Source organism: Diorhabda sublineata, chromosome 6 (assembly GCF_026230105.1).
Source record: "Diorhabda sublineata isolate icDioSubl1.1 chromosome 6, icDioSubl1.1, whole genome shotgun sequence".
Lineage (NCBI taxonomy): Eukaryota > Metazoa > Arthropoda > Insecta > Coleoptera > Chrysomelidae > Diorhabda > Diorhabda sublineata.
This window is the reverse complement of record NC_079479.1, coordinates 35,580,894-35,596,413: the sequence shown is the minus strand read 5'-3', so window position 1 is coordinate 35,596,413 and position 15,520 is coordinate 35,580,894. Positions and strand designations below refer to the sequence as shown.

Here is a 15,520-nt window from a genome sequence, read left to right as displayed (position 1 = left end):
GTTTATATTAAAAATGAAATTTATTACCCCCCTCCTGTCATTTATGTTGTGTAATTTGTAGTTTAGGAAAATTTCGGAGGGAACTTGTATACTTACCATAAAAAGCTGTATTTTTGTTTTAAATGTGTCTCATTTATTCCTTAAATTATTGCTTAAACATAAGCTTACTATACATTTTGTTTGTATCATAATTTATAATTATAAAAAAAATTAATTAAAATTTTACATGATGGTATTTTGTTTTTCTTTTAAAATCAATTTTAGGCTCCTATTTGCGACACCAAATTCGACCAAAACTCCGAATAACCTTTCAATACAGTTCCCCTGAAAGTACAAAAAAAATTAATCAATAACTATGACCATAGGTATTAATTCAGTAAAACCGTATCAATTCAAACATCACTTGAACACAAATACTGAAACTTTTAAAAGCATATCTAACAGAAATGTGGCTATCAGGCAATACAGAAGCAGACAATCTTTCCAAAAGAAGGCATCGACTCCGTACTTTAGACCAGAGCCCTACTGCGGCTTCACGAAATGCCACATCAAATAGAAAAACACTCTTAAGCCTAAAACAATCCAAAAGATTCATAATTATATCAACTAAGAAGTTTGAAGAACTTCTTGTAATGACATCAAACTGATGGTGGATTGTCTGACTGAATACCACGAGGAACAATTTCTCGAAGGTACAGAGATTTGCTCGCATATGTACAACCGAGACCATGAAATCATGTCAAACAGCTGCACTAGAAGGGATTCTAAATATCCCACCTCTCCACGTAATACTGGAAAGTGTGGTAGAGAGGGAATTACCGAAGAAAAACCGTCCCTAAATAATGACCAAACCTGGGACTATACGGTGGATGAGGAAGCAATTCGTTCAATTTAACCATCGTTGTCATCGACTTGTGAATCGGTTCATTGTCTTTTTCCAGCCCGAAGCAGTGCAATCACAAACCTATACCACCAAAATCCCAGCCCTGCAGAGTAGCAACTCCTAAATCAGAGCCAATTCCAATGAACCTTACCCTATAGAAAAAATTTCCTCATCCCATCCAAAATATACCCAACGAATATTTTTTCAACTATACAAGGTGGTATTATACAATATTCTTAGGTTAAAACCAGCTTCTACAATTGATAACATACGATAAATTTGTTTAGTGGAGATATTCTTATTTACTTACGTGAAATAAACTTGTCCTCTGGAATTTTTGGGCGCTTGCCAGACTAATGTTGCCGCTTGTTTAGGTTTCGGATCGCTATGCGTGATGGCACTGCATTCTGGGTGAATCTTCGTATTTGGTGTTTCCACCCACTGTCCAATCCATTCATTTGTTACAACATCCCTAGCCTGTATTAAGAACCCTTTAAAATTGGCAACTCCTTGGATTGTTACTAAAAATTTTGAAAATTCATCGCGATGTACATGAAAATCTCGTAAACGAAAATTTTATTGAGATATTTCCCACCTGTTATTTGTGTGCCGGGTCCGTAATCCGCTGCTGATTGTAACAATTGGTAAGGGCTAGTTTCCGGGGGTTGAGATCTAGCTTGACCGTGATGGGGTTGATTTACTCTTTCTTTTACGCAAGCGTCAACCGGAGCACCGTCTGGGAATGTACTCACCCCCAATATCAAACACATAAATATAAAATATTCGGGGCATTTAGACATTTTTGAAATACAAAGTATTCAATCTTTTTGGTTGACTGCGCTGGGACTAAATATTGACTATTTCAGTTTATTTTTTTTTAATATTAAATAAAAGAGGAGGAGAGACGCAAAATCTTGTTTCATTTCGTGATCCACTTTCACTTTGCAAATACGAAATAACAAAGGTTACGTTGAATTTTTTTTGTCTATACTTTTATCCATAGACGGCGAAGAGGGTAAAAAATGACTTATTCAATATTAACATTTTCTTCATGTTTCATCAAAACTATATTTATTTACTAGTAATTTTATTTATTAGTACTTTCATTATAAGGTTTACAATGTACCATGTTTTCTATCACTGTTCTCTCTTCTTTTTTTATCTTTTGACAGAACCAAAACTATATAACTAAAAATGCACTACTTAAAACTATGGAACACGCTTTTTTTCTTTTTGAAGCTGTCGGCGATTTTTGACTACAATTCTGACACCATGTTTCCTTGTTTATTGTTCAATTTCTTGTTTTTATATATTTTATTAAAACTATACTTATTTACTAGTACTTTCATTATCAGTTTACAAGCTACCATCTTTTTTATCACAGTCCTCTCTTCTTCTTTTTTTATCTTTTGACAGAACCAAAACTAAGTAACTAAAAATGCTACATTTTCCCTTTGGTCGTAGCAGTTCTGAACCAGTATTTGGGCTTCAACTAGTGCCTGTCTAGTACTGAGACCGCTTCTAAATTCGAATATTCGCATTTTATGGGAATTTTGGGTATTCTAGTATTCACGTTACTAATAAAATTGCTTAGAATTTATATAAATTGAATTACTGAACAAAAGTCCTTTCGGATAATATCAAGTTTATGAAAATCGGTTGAGCAGAACCGGACTCAGACATTTTTTCAGAATAAGGTTCCCACTTTCCCCCACCGCGATTCGATTATCGTATATCAAGTACCACTTAATTGGGTAACTTTTAAAAAGTTACTATTTCAAATTCATATTTTCAAGTACGTCCTTTAATTCTAAAATTATAAAAATAATCAACGTATTTATCGGGGCCACTTTTCCTCTGAAACCGTAAGATAATCCGTTCATGAGATATGGCCGACGCCAGTTATCGTTACCCACCCTGTACTCGTCTACCATTTAAAAGTTGATTTATTGATTGCACTATTTCACAATATTATTTTTTCTTGTTATAAAGAAATGAAAGTAAGAATATTTCTTTAAACTAATCCACACAACAAGAGCTTATATAATATAATAAGAAATTATGTCGATAGATACATATAAAGTGAAGTAATTGATACAATGCGAAACAAATAAGTAGGTTATAAATCTTTACTCAACTAATAAAATTATTTTTTAATTTTATGAATTGTGCATAAATTAATGTAAAAGAAATAATTAGATTCGAAATTCATAATTTTTCATCTTAAGACTAATTACTTGACCTAATTTTGTGACTGAAAAGTTGCGAGAATAGATAAAAAATAATAATATAGAGCCTCATAACCTCTATTTACAAAATCGAACACTTTAAGAGACGTTAAATCACTAGAGGCGTTATAATATTGTTCCAAATACACACAGAGGGATAACAAGATAACTATAAACAAACAAAACAACGTCAAACTAACACTAATTTAATCTCTATTATTATCAATGCTTCTGTAACTTTCTTTTTATTTTCTACTAATAAATCTGGCATTGCGTAATATAGAAATAAATATTTTTCGATACTATTTGTGACAGAAAGAAAATAAAACTTACCGTAACTTTCACAGATGTCAACAAAACGTTGAAATTTTCTTTAAATTGAACCATTTTGTATAACTTACACAACCAATTATTGAGATAATTACATTTCTAATAACAATATAAGAAAATTACTAATAACATTTCTTTGAATTAATAAAATATTGACATAAGATTGTTTTGGTTGCATTATTCTTCTTTCCCCTATGACCTGGCCTTTGTCTCTATAATGAAACATGTAATTCTGTTACAGGTGTATACTGTTGTTATAATATAACTTCCTTAGTTTCTATATTACTCTCAAAATCTGGCAACGCTGTTCATTTATACTAATTTGTAAAGGACGAAAAAAGGATAAATTTAAACACAGTAAAAGAGATATGTTTCATTTATAGGAGTAAAATATAAAATCTAATAATTACAAACAATTTTTTGGTATACAGTTAATTCGATATTTATCAATTTTACGTTTTATTTAATAAACATTTTTTTAATGACCAAAATAATAATAATACTGTAACAGAAATGAAGTAAAAACTATCTACTACCTTAAAAATGTATTATGGCAAATACAGAAACCATTTACATAAATAAAAAATTTATTTACGTCGAATTGTTAAACTAAACGTCTCATTCTGTCTAACATGAACTCAATTATAGTGTTAGGATACAATCAAATCTGAGAAATTTTCTGTAAGAAAATTATTTGGAAGCAACAATGAAAATAAACTGAACTATTAGATGTTATGTTTCTAACCTCGTAACGTATCTTGTAAGTTGTATTCGTTTTCTTTCATTTTGATGGCTTTGTTGACCTTCACACCATGTTTACATAAGAATAGAAATTTTATTTTGTATACGTTGAAACACAAGAATGTTGTTTGTGTAGATAAAATACTATTCTCGCCTTATCTTCCGATAAGGCGAGGGCTGGAATGCTAAACATTCTTTATTTTTAAAAGGGGATGTTTGTGTTACACAAAGGGTAGATAAGGTTTCAGTTAAAAATTGATTCAATATAAAAATTCGTTTTACGTAATGCATTTATATAAACAAGTTTGTTGTTTACCAACCTCTTCTTCTTTTTTTTTTGAAATCTGATGTTCGAAAATAAACAAATTATTTCGTGAACGGTAAATTTAATTGAATATTTTTATAAAAATTTATTGAGCTACTACATAATAAACACATTTTTATGTAGGAATACAAATTTTATTGAAAGCGCAGTCTATTTTTACTTTGTCTATGTTATTAAAAAACCTCTATGATATTAATTTGTTAATGATACGGCGAATGATTAATTAAAAAAGAAGAGAAAATAACCTACAGGTTGTTGATCAATGTTAAAAAATGTATTTCGTTTAATAAGCCTACAAACATTTCGAAATAAACTGAGAGAAACAGGTATATGAGCCAGAGTGCCAGCTAGATGTCCACGTCTTACCAGAGAACATCGAGTAGCAAAATTGGAATTTGCTCGAGAACACGCAAATTGGAATATTCAAGATTTTATTCAAGGATGAATCAAGATTTTGTCTGTATTCATCAGATAGGCGTGTACCAGTATCAGATCAGGTTAATTTTTGTCAAACTGAAAACTTTGGTGGTGGCTCTATCACGGTTTGGGGAGGAATTTCTTTCGAGGGTCGCACGGGGTTAGTACCAGTGAATGATGGAAGACTAAATAATGACAGGTACATAACCAATATCCTAGAACCCCATGTAGAGCCCTATATGCTTCATATTTGTGACAATATGACTCTGTGCTAAAGCACGATAATGCTCATCCGCATGCTGCTAGAGTGGTTCGGCAGTACTTAGAAGAGGTCGAGATACCCACCCTGAATTGGCCTGCACGTAGCCCGAACCTTAATCCAATAGAGCATGTCTGGGACCATCTAGAATGACAAATTCAGCAACATCCAGCACCAATAAGAGCACTAAATGATCTTCAAAATGTCGTTTTTAACTTCTGGGAAAACATCCCGCAAGGATATGTCCAGAACCTGTTTAGAAGCCTTCCAAGACGAATGGAAGCTGTAATTAGAGCGAGGGGCGGCAACACACGCTATTAGAAATAGCGTTCATTTTTTTGTATAGATGTTTTGTACAATTTTTTTGATATTTTCTATGTTTTGGCAAATCAAACTTTTTGTCTTCTGTAGATTAAACTGATATAAAATAAATGTTGCATAAGGGGTATCTATTGGTGTTTTGATTCGCAATAATAATAAAATTCGAAAAATAGGCAACACATTTAAAATATTTAAAAAATAATGAGTGATGCGATAATTTTTGTGGGGTGTATATTTAATTTTGTTAAAAAAAAATACAAAAAAGGGATTTTCTGCTTTATTTTTTTTATAAATTTAGTAAAATATAGGCATAATGAGATTAATTTGTTTTTAATCACTGTAAACTACTTTTTGTGTACTTAAATAAACTATTATGTGGGTATGAGTTTGAAGCACATTTTTTTTTGTAAAAAAGGAATAAATATTGAATAACTATTCAATTTTTTGTACTTTCGTGGAAAACTTTCCTTTAAAATTGAAATTTTTGCTATTTGGCTAATTTATCAATTTGCAATTTCCGAAATTAATATAATTGTTCTAAACGTGGTTCAACGAAACAACGGTGTAAGCAAAACAACCAACGAACCAATTTAGAAGAAAAAAAAGGAATTTTTGATACCTCAACACACTAATAACACTACACCGACACACATACAACATACAAGTAACCGTCTTCATAGAATGAAGATAAAGAATTTACCTTCAGTCCCAGAAGAATAATTTAATCATACAAACGCGTATTTACCTTCTCTGAAGACGATAATATAGTTATCAAAACGTCAGAAAGTGTAATTGTGAACGTTGGTGTAGTGTTAGTGTAAATAGTGTGTTTAGAATAAACAAAATAACCTCAAATTATTTATCCAGCAAAACGAGAATCTTAAAGAAGAAAACACACCATAATAAAAAAGCCCGAACTGAAATTGTGAAATGAATAATGCGAAAAAACAGTTTGAAAAATGATAGTAAAACCTGAAAAACTTTGAGTTATGGAAGTTTCTGCATCTAAAAATATATAAAATTGTAAATCCAAATTATTTCTGTGGAAATTTTTGGATTGAGAGAGCTGTTTGATCCATTGCGTTCCTTATCTTAAGAGTCGTTTGAATATAAATTTTATTACATACCCTGTCTTTGGTTCAACGTTCAACTAAATTAGCTGCTTTTAAATGCGCCTTATTCTTTTAGCTGTGGTAGGAGTAACTGTAATTGGACTGGATTTTCCACTAGATCCGGAATCGTCATTGGACTTCAAACTTCCTCTGGTTGGTCTTTTTGAAGGTTTTGGGGTATCTTCAAACTTCGATTTTCCACTCTTACTTTCGTTATTAGACGAAGTAGAAGTTCTTCCTTTAGCAATCGGTTTCGCTTTTTCTGGCTCTTTTTTAATCTCCTTTTTAGCAATGGGATTTTTATTATTATCTTTCCCTTCTTTACTGTCTCTTCGTTCTTTTTGATTTTTATTCGGAGTTTTTTCTTCTTTCTTCGCCTCTTTTACCTACAATAACCTTACAAACACACTACAAAATATATAGTATACTACTTACTTGTTTAGTTGCATTTTCATTAATATTTTTAGTTAATTCTTCATCTTTTTTAATAATGAGATTTCCGTATTCAGATTCTGGTAATTTGAATTCAATTTCGGTATTTGGGAATGGTATAGATTCGCATTCATCTAACGCTTCGAGGTTATACATGGTTTCTAAATGAGACCATATCTTTCTAGAATCGATGTCTTTGTGGACATGATCGACAAATTTATCACAAATAAAGGCCATTTGAAAATATTTATTCACTCCTGAAATGTAATTCGAATGCAATGCAGATATTTTTAAAAATTTCTACAAATACAACTAACCGACTGGTTTGTGTCCCACCATCGCATCTAATAATTGCCCCTCATGAACAACGTTCCATTCGAATTCGTCATTCATTTCGTAAATTATAGTTTTATTCATTAATATAGAGAAAATATAACAAACACTTTAATATTAAATTTTATCTTCTAATATAAACAAAATAAATGAACTCTTTTTTTTAACATATATATACACTGTTCTATCCTTTCAGTGTACATGTCATAGTCTAGTACTAGATAATATCTTAATAAATATTGAAATTATTAGAAGCAGAATATGAAAGGAGTGGGATAAAGATCTAGTACTCTGTATTTACTTATATTTGATATAAACAATTATTTTTCAATTATAATTGTTTTCAATTACGTGATTCCATAGAACTATACACGGGAATCAAGGGTGTAATTGACTCGTCTATCGAACATAGTTAGTAGACATATTTGACATTCCGTGCCCGTATTCGAAAAAGTCAAAAGTCCATTTCATTAATAAATAACGAAGAAGAAAAATTTTTGTCAAAATATTTTTAAATTGTCAGTGTAAAGTTATGACCCGAGGAGTGCATAATTCCATAATTCAAAATTTATTGAAAAGGCTATCTTTATCAAATGGAGATATTCGTTTCTATAACTGCATCGGAAACACTACAGTGACAAATAGTTGTTCTAATACAAGGATATCTGTGTTTAATAATAGAATCTTGTCGAACAGTCTGTGTACAAAATACTTTATTAGAGAAATGGCTACGCAAGTTGATTCATCAACCTCTGATTCGAAACGTGCAAATCGTTTAAAATTAGAAAAATCGCCGTATTTACTACAACATGCTACAAATCCAGTTGATTGGTACCCGTGGGGGCAAGAAGCTTTCGATAAAGCGAAATCCGAAAATAAATTGATATTTTTGTCAGTTGGATATTCTACATGTCACTGGTGTCATGTTATGGAAAAAGAATCGTTCGAAAACGAATCAGTAGCAGAAATAATGAATAAATACTTTGTGAATATCAAGGTCGATAGAGAAGAACGCCCCGACGTTGATAAACTATACATGTCGTTTATACAGGCTACAGTCGGAGGGGGCGGTTGGCCAATGTCTGTTTTTCTTTCACCCGATTTAGAACCAATAGCAGGCGGCACATATTTTCCTCCCGAAGATATGTTTGGCAGACCTGGGTTTAAAACGGTTCTATTAAAAATTGCCAAACAATGGGATAGTAGTAAATCTATTTTGGTTAATTCGGGTAAAAAAGTGCTAGAAATAATGAATAAATTAGCCATGAAAGATACCGATCAGGTAGAAAACGTACCTGGGGAAGAATGCTGGAAAAAATGTCTCCTTCAACTATCAACACATTATGAATCTGATTACGGTGGATTTAGTGCCGCTCCAAAATTCCCACAACCGACAAATTTCAATTTCCTTTTTCACATATATTCCAGAAATAAAAATAGCGAACAAGGTTTGAAATGTTTAGAAATGTGTCTACATACTTTAAAAAAAATGGCGTACGGTGGAATTCACGATCACGTTAATAAAGGTTTCGCTAGATATTCGGTTGATAATAAATGGCACGTGCCACATTTTGAAAAAATGCTGTACGACCAAGCCCAATTAGCTATATCTTACTGTGATGCTTTCGTACTTACACAAGATGAATTTTATGCTGATATTGTTAGAGATATCCTCGAATATGTTTCAAGAGACTTGAGTCACGTACTTGGAGGATTTTATGGAGCTGAAGATGCCGATTCGTACCCTTATGAAGGTAATGTTACTAAATTCAATTCAATTGTACTGTGGATCATCACTTAATTCATCAATTTTCTTCTACAATTCCAGTGTATTTAGGTGAAATTTCATTTTAAGTCACTTTTCTCAGTAGAATCTCAATAAATCATATTCTAAATTATTCACCCAATTCTTAAACAGTTAAATCAACTCTAATAGAGACCAAATCTCGTAACTTCAGTTACGAAGGTGGAAAAATTGCCCCTTCAATACTTTTTGGTCTACTTTAGGCCCCTTTTTATCATTTTTTTTTTAATTATTTCAAGTACCAATGGGTATAACAGCCAATTTAGTGTGGATTTGCTTTAAAATTTACTTGAAATCCAACGGGAATGTTACTAATAGGAACAAATTGGAATCAAACTGAATTAATTTCAATAGTCATTTAATTTGCCAATTTTCTTCCACAAATTGTTCATATGGAACAAAAATAACTTCGAAAGAATGGAAAAAATGGCGATACGAAAAGGAGAGAAACCAAAAAGGTCAAAAAATTAAATTAAAGCAATATGGTGAACCTAGGAAGCCAGAAGGAATCTCAAAAAACAACAAAGAGAAAGTAAAATGTGATATTATGAAAAGCTAGAACAGGAAATGAAAACCGAGTAGTTCAAATGGATCAAAAAGATTTCAAAAGAAGGGAAAACAAGGCAATACAAAAAGGTAGAACAGAAAGAGAAGCCAAAAAAGGGCAAAAAATTAAATCAAGGCAATATGGTGAACCTAAGAAGCCAAAAGCAATCAAAAAACAACAAAGAGAAAGTAAAATGTGATATTATGAAAAGCTAGAACAGGAAATGAAAACCGAGTAGTTCAAATGGAACAAAAAGACTTCCAAAGAAGGGAAAGCACGGCAATATTGTAAACTAGAACAAATAGGGGAGACCAAGAAGCATACGGAACCAAGATACAACAAACATATTTCAAAAGGAATGGGAAACGTGGTAATGGAGGAAGCTAGAACATATGTGGACTCGAAGAAACTCTAAAACAATAATAATATTTAATAAAGAACGATAAAAAATCAATGCGGGAAAATGGAACAGGAAGTAAAGACCAATCCCATTTCACGAGGAAGAATTTTAGCTGCATAGTAGGGAAAACTGCCCCTTTAATAATTTTCAGTCTACTTTAGCAGACTATTACCATTTACACAGTTTCAAGTACCTACCAACCAATTAGTACTACTACTCGGTGCGAGCTCCCCTTTTGACAACTGGTCTGCTCTTCAATAACGTTCCCCATCCTGTGATAATTAAAAGTCTGCCCCTTTTTCTACTGCTGTGTATTTTGGTATCCATGATTCTCTTAAACATCCGCTTATACTTCAATCTTAGAATGAATCTGACGATGTTTTCATTGTTTACGATTCTCTAACCTGCTTCTTCTTCTTCTTTTATTAAGACTTGGTCTTGTCTCATGTGCTATTCAGCTTCTTAAGTAACGATTGGTGTTATTAGAGTCCTGTAGATTTGTTTTAGGTTAGCATCGATCTAATTAGTGGTCATTTATTTACAGGTGCTGCTCACAAACAAGAAGGGGCTTTTTGCGTATGGGAATATGAAGAAATATCCAATTTGCTCGACGAGAAAACCGATAATATCTCCCACGCCGAATTAGTCGCTTACCACTACAACGTACAAAAAGACGGAAACGTTCAACCTTCCCAAGATCCCCACGGGGAATTGAAAAACAAAAACGTCTTAGCATGTTTCGGTTCGTACGAAAGCACCGCAAATAAATTCGATATTAGCGTCGATAAAGTAAAAGAAATCCTACGGAAATGCCACCAGGTTTTATACGAAGCCAGACGGAAAAGACCCAAACCGGATGTCGACACTAAAATACTGACAGCTTGGAACGGTTTGATGATTTCCGGTTTCGCGAAAGCGGGATTCGCTTTAAAAGATCAAACGTACATAGATAGGGCGATTAAAGCGGCCGATTTCATCAAAAATCATCTTTACAACGAAAAGGAAAAATATATTTTGAGATGTTGCTATAAAGAAGGATCGGATTCGATCACTTTGGGCAATTCCCCTATCGCCGGTTTCGTGGACGATTACGCTTTCCTTATAAGAGGACTATTGGACCTTTACGAAGCCTCTCTAGACACCCAATGGCTCCAATGGGCCGAGACCTTGCAAGAAATACAAAATGCGAAATTTTGGGACCAAAAGGAATACGGTTATTTCACCAGTCCGGCCGAAGATAAAAGTATAGTTATCAGGGGGAAGGAGAACCAAGACGGCGCCGAACCTTCGGGGAATTCCGTTTCGGTACATAACCTCCTAACCTTGGCGGGCTACTTAGATAGACAAAATTTCCGCCAAAACGCCGAGCTAATATTCAAAGCCTTCGCGGAAACCTTGAAAAACGTCCCCGTAGCCTTACCGGAAATGACGTCGGCTTTGTTGTTTTACCACAACGCGCCGACGCAGGTTTTCATCGCGGGGCCGAAGGAAGACAGCAACACGCAGGCCCTTCTCGACGTGCTGCGTTCCAGATTCATCCCCGGGAAAATTTTGGCCGTCGCCGACGGTCCTTCGGGCGCGGCCGGCCTTCTGTACCGACGCCACGAGCACTTGCTGCACATGCGGCCGGTCGGAGGTAAACCAGCGGCGTACGTGTGCAGGAACTTCGCTTGCGCTCTGCCCCTCACCGAGCCGGACGCTTTGGCCACCTCCCTCGACACCGGCGACGGTTTCGAACTAAAATGTGATAGACAATAAAAATCGAATCTCCGACTAAAGTAGATTTGTACAGGTCGTTAATCTGAAGGTTGTATAAAATGGTTTTAATTGTTGTTAGATTTATTTACAGTTGATAAATATACTCGGTTATATAACGAAATATTTTTTTTTTTTTTTTTTTTAATACAAACTTAGCACCAATAACGGGTAATAGATTTAGGGTTTTTTGAAAAAAATTTTACAATAGAATAAATGGTTTAATTAGATTTCGAGTTTTTTAGAAATTGTGTTATCGTTGCGAACAAGAATTTAGAGACACCGAAGAACTAAAAAATCGAAAAAATATTGCAAAATTAAGGAAGAACGAGGTAATATAATGGAAAGGACCGAAGAGTTCGAAAAGAACCAAAAAAATGAGTCTAAAATGATCGAAATATTAAGATACGATAAAAATATTAAAAACAAGACCATAAAAGAAGCCAGAATAGTTGAGATAGACCGAGAAACAAAGATAAAAGGAAAATATTTAAAAAGAAATCAAAATATAACAAAAGGAAAGGACTATATGAGAAGGTATAACAGAAAACGAAGACCGAGTAGTTCAAATGAACCAAAGAGACTTCAAAAGAAGTAGAAATATGGTAAAATGGAAAGCTAGAAAAGAAATCGAAGACCGAGTAGTTCAAATGAACCAAAGAGACTTCAAAAGAAGTAGAAATATGGTAAAATGAAAAGCTAGAACAGAAATCGAAGACCGAGTAGTTCAAATGAACCAAAGAGACTTCAAAAGAAGTAGAAATATGGTAAAATGGAAAGCTAGAAAAGAAATCGAAGACCGAGTAGTTCAAATGAACCAAAGAGACTTCAACACAAGTAGATATATGGTAAAATGGAAAGCTAGAAAAGAAATCGAAGACCGAGTAGTTCAAATGAACCAAAAAGACTTCAAAAGAAGTAGAAATATGGTAAAATGAAAAGCTAGAACAGAAATCGAAGACCGAGTAGTTCAAATGAACCAAAGAGACTTCAAAAGAAGTAGAAATATGGTAAAATGAAAAGCTAGAACAGAAATCGAAGACCGAGTAGTTCAAATGAACCAAAAAGACTTCAAAAGAAGTAGAAATATGGTAAAATGAAAAGCTAGAACAGAAATCGAAGACCGAGTAGTTCAAATGAACCAAAGAGACTTCAAAAGAAGTAGAAATATGGTAAAATGAAAAGCTAGAACAGAAATCGAAGACCGAGTAGTTCAAATGAACCAAAAAGACTTCAAAAGAAGTAGAAATATGGTAAAATGGAAAGCTAGAAAAGAAATCGAAGACCGAGTAGTTCAAATGAACCAAAGAGACTTCAACACAAGTAGATATATGGTAAAATGGAAAGCTAGAAAAGAAATCGAAGACCGAGTAGTTCAAATGAACCAAAAAGACTTCAAAAGAAGTAGAAATATGGTAAAATGAAAAGCTAGAACAGAAATCGAAGACCGAGTAGTTCAAATGAACCAAAGAGACTTCAAAAGAAGTAGAAATATGGTAAAATGAAAAGCTAGAAAAGAAATCGAAGACCGAGTAGTTCAAATGAACCAAAAAGACTTCAAAAGAAGTAGAAATATGGTAAAATGAAAAGCTAGAACAGAAATCGAAGACCGAGTAGTTCAAATGAACCAAAAAGACTTCAAAAGAAGTAGAAATATGGTAAAATGGAAAGCTAGAAAAGAAATCGAAGACCGAGTAGTTCAAATGAACCAAAGAGACTTCAAAAGAAGTAGAAATATGGTAAAATGAAAAGCTAGAACAGAAATCGAAGACCGAGTAGTTCAAATGAACCAAAGAGACTTCAAAAGAAGTAGAAATATGGTAAAATGAAAAGCTAGAACAGAAATCGAAGACCGAGTAGTTCAAATGAACCAAAGAGACTTCAAAAGAAGTAGAAATATGGTAAAATGAAAAGCTAGAAAAGAAATCGAAGACCGAGTAGTTCAAATGAACCAAAAAGACTTCAAAAGAAGTAGAAATATGGTAAAATGAAAAGCTAGAACAGAAATCGAAGACCGAGTAGTTCAAATGAACCAAAGAGACTTCAAAAGAAGTAGAAATATGGTAAAATGAAAAGCTAGAACAGAAATCGAAGACCGAGTAGTTCAAATGAACCAAAGAGACTTCAAAAGAAGTAGAAATATGGTAAAATGAAAAGCTAGAACAGAAATCGAAGACCGAGTAGTTCAAATGAACCAAAAAGACTTCAAAAGAAGTAGAAATATGGTAAAATGAAAAGCTAGAACAGAAATCGAAGACCGAGTAGTTCAAATGAACCAAAGAGACTTCAAAAGAAGTAGAAATATGGTAAAATGAAAAGCTAGAACAGAAATCGAAGACCGAGTAGTTCAAATGAACCAAAGAGACTTCAAAAGAAGTAGAAATATGGTAAAATGAAAAGCTAGAACAGAAATCGAAGACCGAGTAGTTCAAATGAACCAAAGAGACTTCAAAAGAAGTAGAAATATGGTAAAATGAAAAGCTAGAACAGAAATCGAAGACCGAGTAGTTCAAATGAACCAAAGAGACTTCAAAAGAAGTAGAAATATGGTAAAATGAAAAGCTAGAACAGAAATCGAAGACCGAGTAGTTCAGATGAACCAAAGAGACTTCAAAAGAAGTAGAAATATGGTAAAATGAAAAGCTAGAAAAGAAATCGAAGACCGAGTAGTTCAAATGAACCAAAAAGACTTCAAAAGAAGTAGAAATATGGTAAAATGAAAAGCTAGAACAGAAATCGAAGACCGAGTAGTTCAAATGAACCAAAGAGACTTCAAAAGAAGTAGAAATATGGTAAAATGAAAAGCTAGAACAGAAATCGAAGACCGAGTAGTTCAAATGAACCAAAGAGACTTCAAAAGAAGTAGAAATATGGTAAAATGAAAAGCTAGAACAGAAATCGAAGACCGAGTAGTTCAGATGAACCAAAAAGACTTCAAAAGAAGTAGAAATATGGTAAAATGAAAAGCTAGAACAGAAATCGAAGACCGAGTAGTTCAGATGAACCAAAGAGACTTCAACACAAGTAGATATATGGTAAAATGGAAAGCTAGAACTGAAAACGAAGACCGAGTAGTTCAAATGGTAAAAAAAGACTTCGAAAAGGGGAAAACATTACAATACGAAAAGGTAGAATAGATAAAGAAAGCTAAGAAGGTCAAAGAACTAAGATACATTTAAAAATATATAAAAACAAAGTGATATAGGGAGCTAAAACAAATTAGACTGAGCTAGGACCAACGATAAAATGAAAAAGTTGAAAAATAAAGAAGAACAAGGCCATACAGAGAAACTGAGAAGGAATAAAAGGAATAAAAATACGACAAAGGAAAGGAAAAATGTGACTGTACGAAAAGGTATAACAGAAAATTAACACCGAGTAGTTCAAAAACAACAAAATTGTAAAGTAGAAGACCAATGAGTTCAAGAAATTTGAAAACGACAAGAATATATATATACATATATCACGAGAAACGATAAAAGTGACTATTTGGGAAGCTAGAGCAGAAAGGGAAGACCAAGAAGCTCATGGGAGCAAGATACAACAAACATATTTCAAGCGGAATGGAAAACATGGTACTAGAGGAAGATAGAGCAGATGGTGGAGTCCAAGGAACACTAAAACAACAGAAAA

The 15,520-nt window shown here is 33.3% G+C and overlaps 3 protein-coding genes across 3 annotated transcripts; 1 reads left to right on the top strand and 2 right to left on the bottom strand.

Moving 5' to 3' along the window:
• Positions 1 to 110: 110 nt before the first annotated feature.
• LOC130446105 (reelin domain-containing protein 1) lies at positions 111 to 3,631 on the bottom strand. The gene is made up of 3 exons (XM_056782175.1): positions 1,479 to 3,631; positions 1,194 to 1,404; positions 111 to 324 (listed from the first exon to the last, which is right to left on the bottom strand). The coding sequence occupies exons 1-3, from the start codon at positions 1,681 to 1,683 to the stop codon at positions 261 to 263; spliced, it is 480 nt and encodes a 159-aa protein (XP_056638153.1). The 5' UTR covers positions 1,684 to 3,631; the 3' UTR covers positions 111 to 260.
• LOC130446104 (MRG/MORF4L-binding protein) lies at positions 1,750 to 7,545 on the bottom strand. The gene is made up of 4 exons (XM_056782174.1): positions 7,366 to 7,545; positions 7,052 to 7,305; positions 6,632 to 7,002; positions 1,750 to 3,653 (listed from the first exon to the last, which is right to left on the bottom strand). The coding sequence occupies exons 1-3, from the start codon at positions 7,463 to 7,465 to the stop codon at positions 6,670 to 6,672; spliced, it is 687 nt and encodes a 228-aa protein (XP_056638152.1). The 5' UTR covers positions 7,466 to 7,545; the 3' UTR covers positions 1,750 to 3,653; positions 6,632 to 6,669.
• Positions 7,546 to 7,808: 263 nt separating this feature from the next.
• Positions 7,809 to 12,814, top strand: LOC130445744 (spermatogenesis-associated protein 20). The gene is made up of 2 exons (XM_056781586.1): positions 7,809 to 9,135; positions 10,677 to 12,814. The coding sequence occupies exons 1-2, from the start codon at positions 7,914 to 7,916 to the stop codon at positions 11,888 to 11,890; spliced, it is 2,436 nt and encodes an 811-aa protein (XP_056637564.1). The 5' UTR covers positions 7,809 to 7,913; the 3' UTR covers positions 11,891 to 12,814.
• Positions 12,815 to 15,520: the final 2,706 nt, after the last annotated feature.